General features: G+C 41.2%; 1 protein-coding gene across 3 annotated transcripts in view; it reads right to left on the reverse strand.

Moving 5' to 3' along the window:
* DACH1 (dachshund family transcription factor 1) overlaps positions 1-15389 on the reverse strand; it is a 380923-nt gene that overhangs the window by 178830 nt on the left and 186704 nt on the right. For 2 of the 3 annotated variants that reach the window (XM_087726454.1, XM_087726452.1), the window contains exon 3: positions 9243-9404. The exons of the other annotated variant lie outside the window; for it this stretch is intronic. In XM_087726454.1, the coding sequence (XP_087582580.1) occupies positions 9243-9404 (162 nt within the window). The remainder of the gene's footprint in view (positions 1-9242; positions 9405-15389) is intronic. 3 annotated transcript variants of the gene reach the window in all.

The raw sequence follows: 15389 nt of genomic DNA on the forward strand, positions 1-15389 counted from the left end.
AAAAAGATCCATTCTATACCATTCTATAAAGACTTAATAAGACTCCACCTAGAGTACTGAATCCAGTTTTGGTCACTACACTATAAAAAAGATGTTCATTCTAGGAAGAGTGCAGAGAAGAGCAACCAGGATGATTAGGGGACTGGATACTAAAACATATGAAGAACAGATACAAGAATCCTAAAAAGTTGGCTTCTATGTATCCGAATGTACAGCCTAAATGTTGGAGGTGTGGTTCTCTCGATGCTACATATTATCATATATGGTGGACCTGCCAAAAGGTTAAGGCATTCTGGATAAAAATATGGTGGGTTATGCAAAATATTTTTAAAAGAAGGATAAATTTTATTCCTCAGTTATTTTTACTAGGTATATGTACTGACTTTACAGTGGTAGAGACTAACTTGATTCTGCACCTAATAACTGCAGCAAGACTGTTGGTGGCGCAATACTGGAAGAAGGAAGACTTGCCTACACTCCAAGAATGGACATTGAAAGTCACAAACTTAGCTGAGATGGCTAAAATATCGGCATATCTTAAAGATCACTCAAATGAGAGATATAAACGAGACTGGAAAAAATGGATTGACTATATACAAAATAAATACGGGACCAAGAAATTCCAGTTAGCCTATGCTTAAGATCAGAAATGATTTAAACTGTTAAAAGTTAGTTCAGTAAGAAGAAGCTAAGGTCAATGTAGAATGTCATTAATTTCTTTATTTCTTTTTTCTCAATAGATTCTAGACTGTGTTAGTTAAAAATCCATACCGTGTACGGGTTCTGGGAAGTCGGGGGGGGGGGAAGGAGGAGGGGGGTTGGGGGTGGAGGGAAGGAGGGGCATACAAAAAAAATTGTACTTCAATGTTTTAATGATTGACGAATGATGAAATATTTGTGTTTTTTAAAAGAAATAAAACCTTTTTTTTCTTCAAGAACAGATACAAGAACTGGGCATGGCTAGTCCAGTGAAGAGAAGGACCAGGAGAAACATGATAGCAGTGTTCCAATACTTGAGAGGCTACTACAGAGAGGAGGGGGTCAAGCTATTTTCCAAAGCACCTGAAGGCCAGACAAGGAATAATGGATGGAAACCGATCAAGGAGAGATTCCACCTAGAAATAAGGAGGAACTTCCTGACAGTGAGAACAATCAACCAATGGAACAGAAGTTCCCTTCGGAAGTTGTGGGAACTTCATCACTGGAGGTCTTCAAGAAGAGACTGGACTGCCGTTTGTCAGAAATGGTGTAGGGTCTCCTGCTTGGGTGTGGAGGGGTTGGGCTAGATGACCTACAAGGTCCCTTCCAACTCTGTTAATCTGTTAAAATCTACATCGTCCCTCTGAACAAAAGTGTGGAGCTTCCAAGGTCCCATGGTCTTCTGGACAATGGAGGGCAAGGAAGGAGGGGTTAATGCCTGAAGCACAGATGGCGGGCGACTTGCTGTGAGCAGTTTGAAGAGAGGTAGGAATCCATCTGCACGCTTACTTGGTGGCGCTGATGACAGACGAGAAAGACTATATCTCTGTCACCAGTACAAAGACAGGCAGCAGAATGTTGGAAATAGGGCATTCTCCACAGGGAAGCGATCAACGATCAGTCTGAATCTAGTTCACAAAACCCTTTTGTGTCTCAGACAGTCCCCCAGGGCATGCCATGGAAATTTAGTAACAAATCACTGACCATCAGCAGTGTCATTTTATGCTGGTTCCAGCAGGAAAGGAAAGGAAAAAGGAAAATGAAAAAATAAGCTCTTTTAGATCTTTGGCATTGCCCAATGCTACAATTTCATCCATCTGCTTTGCCCTCTTTGGATGACATCGTCTTTGGTTGCAGGAATTGTTATTGCTTCAAGGGGTACAGAATACATGGAGCTGAGATTCACTACTAGCTGATCATGTTACACCTGAGAGTATTCTGTTTGTTTACCTTGAGGGAAGTGAACAGGTTAACTAGAGTTCATTTGGGAATGACGAGAGGTTAGGGATGTTTAGGATTTAAACCATCGATGTTCCCTTCCAGAAAGCGTGGTATTCCCTGAAGAAGATTTTGGAAAGTAATTCAGCCTTCAGCCTTCCCTCGTTGGCATGGCTGTTGCAAAAGATGGCATGGCTTGTAGTTAAGGTAGTCTGGGAGAAAATGGATTATTTGAATCCAACCCAGTCTAGATTCTGGACTTAGTTAGTGTCAGGGGTGGAATCCTACCAGTTTAACAACCGGTTTGCTGAGCTCGTGCATGTGCCTGATGCATGTTACACGCACAGGCGTAGAAACCCACCCTGGACTCAGCTGAGAAGATAAAGTTGATAAAGTACAGGGGCGGGCGGGCGGGTTTCTCTTGCCACACAGAACTTTGGGAGATGGTCAGAGGTGGTATTTAGCCGGTTTGAACCGGGTATTGGACTTGGGTACTTGAGAGACCGCCTGCTGCCAATTACCTCCAATAGACCGATTAGATCCCACAGATTAGACCTCCTCCGAATTCCATCCGCCGGCCAATGCCGACTGGCGACTACCCGGAGGAGAGCCTTCTCGGTGGCTGCTCGACCCTCTGGAACGAGCTCCCCATGGAGATTCGTACCCTCACCACCCTCCAGGCCTTCCCCAAAGCCCTTAAAACCTGGCTGTTCTGACAGGCCTGGGGCTAAAGAGCTGTTGCCCCCCGCCTCGAATGGTATGACTGTTGTGTGTTTTTAAATTATGTATTGTTATGTTTCGTCTTTTTATTTCCTGTCTGTACCCCCCTTCCCTGATTTGAATTGTGAGCCGCCCTGAGTCCCCTTTGGGGAAAAGGGCGGCATATACATGTAATAAAATCAATCAAATCAAATCAATCAAACCGAACCAGAAGTGGAAATCACAGGTGGGCCCATCCACACACACACCCAGCTCTATGCCATCCTATTTAGGCACATTTTCAAGCCGCATGCATCATGCATATGTGCAAGCCGTGTGCACGATCAAAGCACATGTGCAGAAGCTCAAGCACAGGCACGGATGGGGGTGCGTGCATGCTCACATTTGCGAACCGGTAGGGAAAGTAAGCGAATACCATCCCTGGAGGTGGTGATGGAGTTCAATCAGTTCAGTTCAGTTCAGTTTATTAAATTTATATGCTGCCCTTTTCCCCCGAAGGGGACTCAGGGCGGCTCACAACTCGAACCAGGGAGGGGGATACAGACAAAAGATTTAAAAACAACAACATAACAATATATAATTTAAAACTCACAACAGTCATACCATTCGAGACGGGGGCAACAGCTCTTTAGCCCCAGGCCTGTCGGAACAACCAGGTTTTGAGGGCTTCGTGGAAGGTCTGGAGGGTGGTGAGGGTTCGAATCTCTTCTTTCTGATGCTTTAATCATGCTAATACCATGTTTTATTCTGGACAAGACTTTCCGATTAGCCCCCAAATCTGCCTATCGTGTTATTTTATTCTAGAACTCTTAATTGGATATTCACTTTTTGTGGGTGGCATTTATTTGCTCTGGTTCCTTTTTCCATGACTGCAATAAACTGAATGACACGTGAGCATTTCCAAAGCTGCCTGGGCTAGGTTTGACTTTAAAACCACTGAGCCAAAATAATTTATCTCTACTCGGGTGCTGTGGGAGAAGTTGCCACTGAGAAGAATCCCAGGCATTAGTCCTTCTTATCTGCAGGGCTGCTGGTATCAGCCAAGCTGTCACAGGGCCGTGCCTGATATAAACAAGAGATTGCAGAGACATCTGAGTAATCAATACGAAGAAGGCTACAGTATGGAAGCCACTCTGCTGCATATCATCCGTCTCTGCATCTATTTCTATGACCAAATGAAGCATTAATTCAAATCATAAATCTAGGGTGATTTAAAACTGGGAATGAGCACCTGCCTGCTTTAATGATTTATTTTGTACATTTCAGTAAGCAGGAGATTTGTCCATATGAAATGACAGGTCACCTTCAGATGCCAGGACCAGACTGTTTATCACCATATAGACGAGCATCTCATCTTAGCAAATAAATATTAAACTAAAAAGAATCCGATGAATTGTGGAAAGGAGAGAGCAAGTATTATAGTCATATATTTCACCGTGCCTGCTTCAGAGCTTCCATACGTTAAGAGAAACGGATATGAAAGATGGGTTATTATTGGCAATTACCCCATTTAGACCAAGGTTTCTATTATTTTTTAGAGTACCTTTATTAAGAGATAACAAATTCAATACATTGCTATAGAGAGCTAGAATACCGCAGTAGTTAAAATGCTCCCCAAGGGACGGGGGTTTAAATCCACCTTCAGCTACACCGAAGGTCATCAGTGACCTTCTCACTGCTCTGCTAACCTCAGAAGTTCGTTGAAAGTGCTGAAAATCACGCAGCACGGAGCAGGTGAATGGGCAGAGAAGCCCAAGAGAGGAGAAGCTGACAATTAGGAATCTTGAATGATTAATTTGAAACAGTCCAAAATATCTGTAGATGTCTCTATCTCCCCTTCCTAAATATGTCACTATTCAGACTTCCTGGCTCCCAGAAGTATCTTTTTTCTCTGAACCAAATTTCATCCAACGTTCATCAAACTTTAGAGGAATTTTATCTCTAATAGGTTTCATGTTCCTTAAAGGGCTTGCAGAATCACAGTGAGGGAAGAACAGGGGAGGAACACAACATGGGCTGTACTCTGCTAACAGAATTTTATTTCCATTCCTGATTCAACAATAGTGTTTTAGTTTCTTCTTTAATTTCAGAACGCCAATAGAAGTTTTCTGTTGAGACCTTTAGAAAAAAAATCCTTCCCTCCAGGATGTGTGCTCTCTCCACTTCTCTTCTCTCTATACACCAATGACAGCATCTCAAAAAATCCATCTGTTAAATTACTGAAGTTTGCAGACAGTGGTGGGTTTCAAAAAAATTTCGAACCTACTCTGTGGGTGTGGCCTCCTTTGTGGGAGTGGCTTGTTGGCCATGTGACCTGGTGGGAGTGGCTTGCCGGCCATGTTCTCTCTCTCTCTCTCTCTCTCTCTCTCTCTCTCTCTCTCTCTCTCTCTCTCTCTCTCTCTCTCTCTCTCCTTCCTTTTTTCTTTCTGTCCCTTTTTCCTTTTTTCTTTCATCTCTCTCTCTCTCTCTTTCTCTTTCTTTCTTTCTTTCTTTCTTCCTTTCTTTCTCTTTCTCTCTCTCTGTGAGTCTGTGTGTGTGTGTGGCCTGCTTTCTGGTGGAACCTCTTCTCACCAGTTTGGTAGATTTGATGAACCGGTTCTACCGAACTGGTGCGAACTGGTAGGAACCCACCTCTGTTTGCAGATGATACAACAGGACAGATCTGGCTGTCCTGGTCTACCTAATTGCTCCGAGGAAACATGCCAGCAGTTTGGGGAGTGGCATCAAGCTGGCCATGCCAGGCTGCCCTCCTGAGGTCAACCACAGCCCTGATGTGGCCCTCAATGAAATGGAGATTGAGACTCATGGTCTAATAGAAACTACGATATAGTTTGAGTAGGTAGGGTGAATGGATTTTGAGAAGTTCAAAGCATGAAGACCCAAAGGTGCTTTTCCAAGAGACAACTGGACTTTTTTTTTGTATCAGAAAGTCCAGATGCCTCTTGAAAAAGCATCTTTGGGACAATCATGACCTGGATGACTGAGAATCTCCATAGACATAAAGCATGAAGACATGAAACATGGAGTCTCCTTCAAGTTGTGATTATTACACTGTTTTCTTGCTCAAGGTATGAAAGAGATTTGTTGCTGATTTTTCTTAAGGTGCTTTTTACAACCTCCCACTCGGATCTACAGGGTTGGGATGTGTTGATAAGTCTCCCATCCAAATACAAACCAGAACCAACCCTGCTTTACCTCCTGAAGGTCTGCAGGATCAACTATCATATTTTTCGGAATATAAATTATTATTTTTTTGCACTCTGCAGATCTCCCAAAAATGGCCCATGTTTTATCAAAAAAGGGCATGCATACCCTTTAGGAGGCTTATAGTGTGCTCCTGGGGGCTGGGGGGGGGCAAAATCGAGCAAAAACTCTGTTTTTCGCTCATTTCTGCCCTCCCCAGCCCCCAGGAGCACACTATAAGCCTCCTAAATGCTGTGCACGGCCATTTTTGTGAAGGGTGCGGGGTTTCAGGAGGCCAAAAATGCTGCATTCAATGTATAAGACGCACCCAGATTTTCACTCTCTTTTTTGAGGGAAAAAGGTGCATCTTATACTTTGAAAAATACGGTAAGTGGTGCCTTCTGGTGAATTGAAAAGCTAAAATGGAAGTTTCCTCTCCTGAACAAGAATACTTAATAAAAAGCCTTTCTAAGAACATTTCCAAGCCATGATGGAGGTTTTATACCTGTCCCTGAAGTAAATTTCAGTGAATTCAACTTAATTTTGAGTAGATGTATCCCAGCACCAAAAAGATATCAATCTATGCTCATTCAGTTTTATCCTTTTAAGTATCTCAGTAGGATCTCTGTCCAACAACTTAATTAAGGCTGGAATTTGACCAGGAGTAAAAAGCAGAGCTTTGCCTTCCTTCCAAATAGTCACTGGAACCAGGCAGGATGGTGAAACTTTGGGCAAGGCAGTAGCATCCCATGGGATCCTATTTAATAAGGCTAAAATCTGACAATACTTTCCTGGCACCTTGTGTGATGTCTGGCATCTTTCATGTTGGCAATCTTGCTCACAAAGAGACCTTGTGAGATTTCAGATATTTTTCGTTTGTGGCAGTTTTGTACCAAGATTAGAAGGTCACACCTGGCTTAGAATACTTTTAGAAGAGGGTCAGTTCCATGAAACTCAACATAGGGTGTCCTACTAGGCTGCAAATATTTTGACAAAAACTGCTCTATATTTCTTCTAGAATCCTCCATGGAAAGATTGAAGGCAAACAAGGTCCAGGCAGAAGAAGAACATCATGGCTTCAAAATCTAAGGGACTGATTTGGACAAAACTCAGCAGCACTTTTTCATGCGACTGTTGATAAAAATGATTGCCAACATTTGATGATGGATATGGCACAAGAAGGAGAAGAAGTGAAGCTAATGGTTCTCCTTTTTCATACCTACAAGACAGCTTACAATACAGATGGAAGGTATTTCATGTCAGTTCCCACATTACAGAATAACAGAGATGGAAGGGCCTTGGAGGTCTTCTAGTCCAAGGCCCTTCCATCTCTGTTGGGACCTAATCCCTTGGACAAATAGAAGACTATAACATTTTCTACAAATGGTTGTCCAATCTCTTCTTAAAAACCTCCAGTGATGGAGCACCAAAATTTCTGGAGGCAAGTTGTTCCACTGAATAATTGTTCTAGCTGTAAGGAGATTTCTTCTTAGTTCTAGGTTAGTTCTATTTTTGATTACTTTTCATCCATTGTTTCTTCTTCTACCTTCAGGTGCTTTGGAGAATAGGTTAACCCCCTCTTCTTTGTGGCAGCCCCTCAAATATTGAACACTGCTATCATGTCACTCCTAGTCCTTCTTTTGAATAGACTAGACATACCCAGTTCCTCATTCTTCATGTTTTTAGCCTCCAGACCCCTAACCATCTTTGTTGCTCTTCTCTGCATATGGGGCACAGCACCCCTTTTCAATCCTAGACATATAGAGCAATACCCCCATTCATCATATGCATATTTCCCCAGCATCTCTCCATATACCACAAAATATAAAATACTTATTGATAAAGAAAACTACTGTACTTAATATTATGATTTTGGTATCTTGACTAGAATCCAAATACTTTCCAACAGTCCACCACAACACAATATGTGCTTTAAGCAACTGTTTTTATTCTGCAGGTTAGAAAAAAACGGTAGATGCTCTGCTTTTCATTTCTCCATTGATTAAAGAAAGTTGAACTAAACATCTTAAGTTTCCTTCCTTGCCTTTCCCCTCATGTTTAAGTAATTGTTTTGGGGACTGTTGTTCGTTGTCCTTGTTCCTTCACCCATCCCTGAGGCTAGATATGTTATGGCAATTTTGTTCAGTCGACCTGTAGCATTTTCTATGGCTGAAATATTAACAGCAAAGAGGGGAAAAATTGCTTGAAATCTGCTGACATGGGCATATGCGCTCCTTTTGTTCCTGGGTAGGAGTTAAATAATAAATATGTACAGGGAGATCCAGAACAAAAAAGTTGTCAAGCTGTCACCCTTAAGAATAACCTCAAAAATTTGCAGAATAGAAAAAGTATATATTAGATTGTCATGTCTGGTTTACGTCGATGCAACCTCTGCCTTGAACAGCAGTTAACAGGATTCAAATTCAGCTTTCAGTTCACTCACTAATTTACCTCAGAGAGCAGAAAGCAGCCATTAGAAAGAAATAAAGCCATTGGCCATTAAAGGTATATTTAAGAAAAGGAAATTGACTGCATGGAGAAGCCACATCTTGCGAATTTAGGAGACCGAAAGGGTTGTCAAAAGTTCCAAATATGAAACAAGGAGAGGGAAAAATCACAACGTAATTTTAGGCACCCATAATGATCAAAATAGCCACTAATTCAATTTTGTTCAGTCAACCTGGAGCATTTAGGATAGGCAGGACTTGTTCAGCTGACCTGGGATTTAAACAGGCAGGATTTTGTCTTCTACAAACAGAATCTGAATTCTATATTTTAACCGGTCCAGTCTAACTCAATTTGTTAACAGGAATGATGAATCCCACATTTTTTTTAAAACAAAAATGTTACCCTGGAAATAAGTAAGCTGTTGATTATTTCCATAGGATGGATAGATGTTCTGACAGCTTTATTGAACAGTGCATTTTCAGATAGTATATTTAAAGTGTGTTAATGTGAAAAAAATATATACTTGAAAAAAATAAGTTTTTCTAAAAAAAAAAGGCTGAAAAGAAAACAAAAAAGAAGAAATTAAGCTGTAATTTATCCTGCCTTTATAAAAGCAAGGATCTTTGTAACAATTTTCTTTGTGATCAGAAGCTTCTGCTTTCAAATGTTTTATGAGTTGATCAAAGTATTAAATAAAGACATACAAAGAAAATAAGGGAGAAAAAGGGGGAAGAGAGAAAGTGTAAGGTAAAGGAGGAAAGGAAAAGAAAAGAAAAGCATTGACTTCCAACTCCTTTTAGTGCAGTAGAAGAAGGTAATAGCATAAAACCTCAACTTTTTGCTTTTTACAATGAACCTGTCTAATCGACAAAACCCAAAATTAGTTTCATTTGTTTTCCATCTCAGGAACAAAGTCCATAAGCGGTTTCCAGGTAGAAACAAAATTAATTGTGTCTTTTAGATCAAAAACTTACCCACAGCAGAATTTAGGTCCCCGTTTTCAGACTCTGCTGAGTGCTGGTTATTATTGGGATGATAATTTGACATTGCTTCTAATTTAATTTTTTTCACCTTCATTGCTTCCGCGATGGCCGCATTGGTGGCCGCAGCCGCAGCAGCAGCCGCAGCTGTCAGACCTACAACGAAAGGGGAATAACAACCGTGAAATCACAACTTCTATCTGCTCTCCCTTTGACATCACCCTCTTTCCAGGAAATCGTGATCAAGTTCTCAAGGAACAAAGACGTTGGCAGAAAAGGACGGAGGGGGGAAAAAAAACATCCTCTGGAAGTGACAGCAAACTCCTCAAGGTTTTCATGATCAAGTAAGGTGCGTAAAATGGCCTCCTTGTGTTTTTAGTCAATCCTGCTTAGCCCTACTTAGAACCTACCAGTTGAAATCATAGAGACGGTCATTTTTAGACAGGATAAAGTAAATTAGTTATCTCTAATTTCACTTATTTCAAGAGATGTTCTCAAGAATTAAATCTAGATTTGACCCCTTGTGTTTTTACCTGACAAATGGTAGACACCATTTGTTCTGAGCTCTACATTCGAAAGAAGATATATCTCCTAGACTTGGTGTCAAATTGAAGACCCGTGGGCCAGATGAAGCCTGTTAAGTAAGCTCCCCGTTGGGAGAGCGAGTGCGTTCAGAGAAGCGTTGTGAGAGTTGTGTTGGAGAACACACAAACCAGCCTACAGAGACACTGCAGTTTAAATAGGCTTTAACTTTTGTGGAAATAGAGGTATCAGAGTCCATCAAACAGTCCAAGTCATACACAGATAAGACAGTCAGTCATCAATGTCTTTCAGTTAAGGGATAATCCAAATAACATAGTCCAGTATCATATAATCAGTTCAATACTCAAAGTTTGCTAGCAGTTGCAAAAAACTTACAATAGCTCATAGCACTTTCTAACAGCCAGCTTCCAAAACACTCAGATCAGATCAGCCCAGTATCTAATGAACAGAGAGCTAACAGTCTTTCTGGCTCCCTCTTATGGCCGATTGAGGAAAACAGCAACCAATCACATTTTACAGTATGACTTAAAGAAACATTTACAACATTGTTACCTGATTTATATATTGCCAACCCAACTGTTAGATTATATTCCTAACAAAGCCCATGGGGTGCTTAGATATGGCCCGTGGGACCACCCTGGAAACAATGAAGGACCGGCCTGCGGTGCCACTGACAGTGAAAGCGGAGCCTGGGAGGGCGACGTTGCAGAGTACTAGCAAAACAAGCTACTAGCAAAAGTGGCACCTGATCACATGAGTGAATTGAACTGGCCATGCCCAGCTTGGCCACACCCACCTGGCTCCCAGAGGTCAAACACAACCCTGATGTAGCCCTCACTGAAATCGAGTTTGATGCTCCTATCCTAGACTGTACCAGGAAATGAAAGGAAAGGATTCTTTTGTTTGTTGTAAACTATGTCACGTATAAGATACGTGTTTACACTCTTCCTGTTCTTTTCCCTTCTTTCTTATTCCAACCTTAAGGTCTGTGATATGCCATCTGAAAGCAGATTTCCCCTTTCTCCCAGTTCCTGGAAATCAGGAACACTGAAATACATTAGAATTAACCTGCAAGGCAAACTTTAACATAATTAAAAAAAAAATAAGCAGAATCCTCAGAACCTCCCATCCCCCCAAAAGAAATTCAGAAAAACTGAACATTCTGTGAAATGAGGGAGTGAATCCCGCATTACTTGTAGATCAGAGGTGGGTTCCTACCAGTTCGCACCTATTCGGTAGAACCGGTTCATCAAATCTACCGAACCGGTTAGAAGAGGTTCCACCAGTGGACCAGGGAAGCAGGCCACACCTACAGAAGAGGTTCCAAAAAAATTTGAAACCCACCACTGCCACACAGACACAGAGAGAGAGAGAGAGAGAGAGAGAGAGAGATACAGAGACAGAGAGACAGACAGACAGACAGACAGACAGACTGATACAGAGAGAGAGAGAAAGAGAAAGAAAGGAAGAAATAAATAAAGAAAAAAGAAAAAAGAAAGAAAAAGAGTGAGCGAGAGATGAAAGAAAAAACAAAAAAGGGACAGAGAGACAAAAGGAAGAAGAGAGAGAGAGAGAGAGAGAGAGAGAGAGAGAGAGAGAGAACACATGGCCGGCAAGCCACTCCCACCAGGTCACATGGCTGGCAAGCCACTCCCACAAAGGAGGCCACACCCACAGAGTAGGTTCCAAAAAATTTTGAACCCCCACCACTGTTGTAGATGTAGTGACCTGGATCAAGAGTAGTGTCCAAGCTTACTGATGCCCACAAGACCAAGCCAGAGGTGGGTTCCTACCGATTCAGACCTGTTCGGCTGAATAGGTAGTAAATCGGCTGTTCACATAACTGTACCAGTTCTATCCTGGGTGCTGCCATCTTTATTTTCTGTTCTGCACATGCGCAGAACAATCTTCATTGTAAAAAATCTACTCCCCCCCCCTTTTTTTTTTAATGTTATGTGTATGCCAGTCCCAGAGAGGTCTCAAAGATGGGCCATTTTTCACAAAAAACGAAGTGTTTTTGCCTTCTCCCAACTTCCAGAAGTGCACTGCAGGCTTCAGCAGGGCTGGGAGAAAGGGAAAAATGCCTCTGTTTTTTACCCTTTTTTGCAAAAACAGGGCCATTTTTTTTCCTTTCCCCCAGCCCTGCTGAAGCCTGTAATGCCGGCAATGCCAGTTGGCGACTACTCGGGGGAGGTCTTTCTCTGTAGCTGCTCCATCCCTGTGGAATGATCTCCCCGCAGAGATCCAGACCCTTCCCACTCTCTCGGCCTTCCGTAAGGCCACTAAAACCTGGCTGTTCCGGCAGGCCTGGGGCTGTTGACCCCAAAATATGGTCCAGCCCCACTTGGAATGGAGTGCATGGTGTGTTTTTAAATCTATCTTTTCTTTCCTTCTATTCCTTTTGATTTGTATTGATAGCCGCCCGGAGTCCCACGGGATTGGGCGGCATACAAATGCTATTAAACTTTGAAACTTTATTAAACTTTGAAATGTTCCTGGGGGCCGGGGAGGACATTTTTTTTCTTACTGGATAGTTTGCTGGCACTCCCTTAGCTCCGGTGAGGCTAGCAGGCATCCCCTCCCCCATCAAAACTTTTCGCCACCATTTCGGTGGGCACGGCTTGGTGAGGGGGTCATGTGACTGAGTGTGCGCGAGTGATGTCAAGTTGGCCATCCCCACTCAGTCACATGTCCCCCCCATCTAGCCACGCCCATCGAACTGGTAGTAAAAAAAATTGAAACCCACCTCTGGAACAAGCCTTTACCTGGAAGGTTCTAAAATGTAGCTCAGGCCTGAGATGGAAATTCATATTTCAGAAATTGAGCATTGAGCGAGTCTGTTCTAAGCGGTGTCTTATGAATTGCAACCAGGTAGAATGAAATATTAGGCCAACCCAGAATTCTATCCATCTTTGAGATCTGATGTGTCAACATGAAGACTGAACTTTTTTAAAAAAAGATTCTGTTCTGAGGTATGAGAACTGCAATGTCCAGACTGTCGAGCTCAGTCAACCTACCTCTGAAAATAGATCAAGACAATAGAGCCTATGATGATGTCATAACGGAAAACAGTAATTTGCAAAATTTAGAAACCAGAGATACTGTATAGCACTAGTGTAGAATAGCCTATCAAGAAGTACATGAGATGAAATATTTATGCAATCTTTTCAAGAAAGAAAGGGGAAAGACAACCTATCTATTTTCTCCATTTTTATGACCCTTTATTCAGGGTAAAGTTAGGGCAACTAATTTAAGCTGAGTATTTACTGCTCAGTTGCCCTTCCTGATGCCTATGTGGAGTTCACAGCAGATATTTTCTCTTTGCGCCCAAATAGAGAAACATCTGCCACTACCTAGGATTGAACTCTCAACCTTCCGAGTGGGGGGCCAGGGTCTTCACCACTAAACCACCATGCTGCTCATTTCCCCCTATGTCTAAATCTCACTATTTACTTTACTTAGGGTTGTTGTTGTGGGGAAAATAGGAGGAAAAGTGTGTTGAATACGTTCACCACCCTGAGGTATTTGTAAAAAAAATAAATAAATAAAGGAGACAAATTAAATAAATGAATGAATTTCATCATGGTACCTAGCATATCACATTCAGAATTTGACAAAAATAGTTATTTGCAAAGGGAATTTGAAATTCCCCTTTTCTTAAAAAAAAAAAAAATAGTTTGAGTGGTATTGGTGTGGGAGACGACACGGCGATAAAAGGATGTAAATAACGCTGAAGAAAGCCACGCAGTTATCATTAATATCCCGAAATTGATAATCTGTTTATGTCTAGCATTTTTCCTGCTGATTATTCAGTGAGACAAGCCACTTTATAAATATCTCATCACTCCAGCGTCACACAAATTTCATCGACAACGCCATTAGCAATATGAATCTAACCATTAGAAAGAGAAGGCAGCATGTGGCATTAATACGCAGCCCTGCTTCCTAACCATCTGATAGGCAGATGGTGCCGAGTAGATTCTCCAGCTGAAATGGAAAGGCCGCATCATTTAAAAGCCTTGTTTGCATTCTAACTGATATCGCTGCCATATTGCTATCCAGGACGCATCATGGCAATGTTTGAACAATCTAGTTTGTCTGAGTCATAAATGTTTACAGCCTTGTTGTTGTTGGTTTTTTCTTTTTTCTTTTAATCTTTAGATGCATGTTCTGGAGCACATAATTTTTAATTTATGAAATCTATTGTTTACTTCGGTGGAACCAGAAGATTAGCAAGGCGAAGGAATGCAAAATTGATACTACCCCAACCGACAGATAAAATATAAAATATTGTGTGTGTGTGTGTGTGTGTGCACGCGGTTTTTTCCTTCAATAAAGATAGCTAGCAAAGGAATTAAAAAAAAATTAGCCAAGGCATTTTAGGCATTATATTTATTCATTAAACCTAACAGCTTTCCCCCATGTGACAGACTTAGAAGTTTAATGTTATCACACACAGCTCTTCATGTAAAGCTCTTACTGTGTGCAATTAATCTTGTCCCATAATTCTATTCACAAAGAAAAAAAACATCAAAAAAATAAAATCTTGCTCAATAATTGTGATTCTGAAGGAACCTTCCTTTCCAATGAATGACTCATACAGAAAAGTCTTTTTTAAGGAGTCTTGTAAGAGCAATGGTGAACTTGAATTATAACTCAGTTCAAGAATCTTTTAAGTCTTCCACTGCAGGCCAGGTCACAACTTCAGCCAGACACTCACTGACAACCAACCAACCAACAAAACAAACAAACACACACACACACACAAACACACACACACACACACAAATAGACACATACTCTACCAAACGTCTCCTTCATCTAACATAACACAAAAAAGGATCTTCTTCATCATCTGTTTCAAAAGGTTCACTGCCAACATTAAAATGTACACAATTTAAAAAGAGATAATGTTAATTTAATTTCATAATAAATTTTCGATACAAAATAAAACTCTCTTGAAAGGCATTTCTACTAATGTACAAACCCTCTCCAATTATTATTTAGCTTCCATTGCCAATGTCTTCCTTCCATGTTTTATGTCAAATAATTTATCAGCTCTTCGAGCAATGAGTGTGTGTGTCTGTGTGTGTGTAGATTTCTAGCTTACATTTTACTAATGGGTTCTTTATTCTGCAACGATTGATTTTAATTAGTAGATATGCACTTAATTATCATGAACTAATTTGATCTTCTGGACAGCATGAGTAGGCCTACAATGAGATGGCTGTACATACTTACACATGTTTTGAGTTGAGAATAGGCACGATTTATTTCAGCTGGTGTTCACAAATCTAGCTTGACCATCTAGAAAAGCTAACAATTGTACTGGTTTCTGCTTGTATGTCCAGGAACTGCCTTAAATTCATGGCCACCTTATTATATGGTTATTGTCCATTGAGTCAACTCACTCAACTGAAGACTAAAAAAGACCACCTGCTCCATTTACTCTTAGATAAACATGGCATGTTTAATTTGATTCTATCAAGAGAACAAGATATGAACTAGATTTTAACCTCCGCTGCAGGTTCTGGACTCTTGGATTCAATCATCCTTGGCTGGTCCTTTTCCTCCATCGGTGGTTGCGACTCAATCACC

The sequence above is a fragment of the Thamnophis sirtalis genome, unplaced genomic scaffold, assembly GCF_051295495.1.
Source record: "Thamnophis sirtalis isolate CommonGarterSnake01/CBP01778 unplaced genomic scaffold, rThaSir2_p1.2 scaffold_12, whole genome shotgun sequence".
Taxonomy (NCBI): domain Eukaryota; kingdom Metazoa; phylum Chordata; class Lepidosauria; order Squamata; family Natricidae; genus Thamnophis; species Thamnophis sirtalis.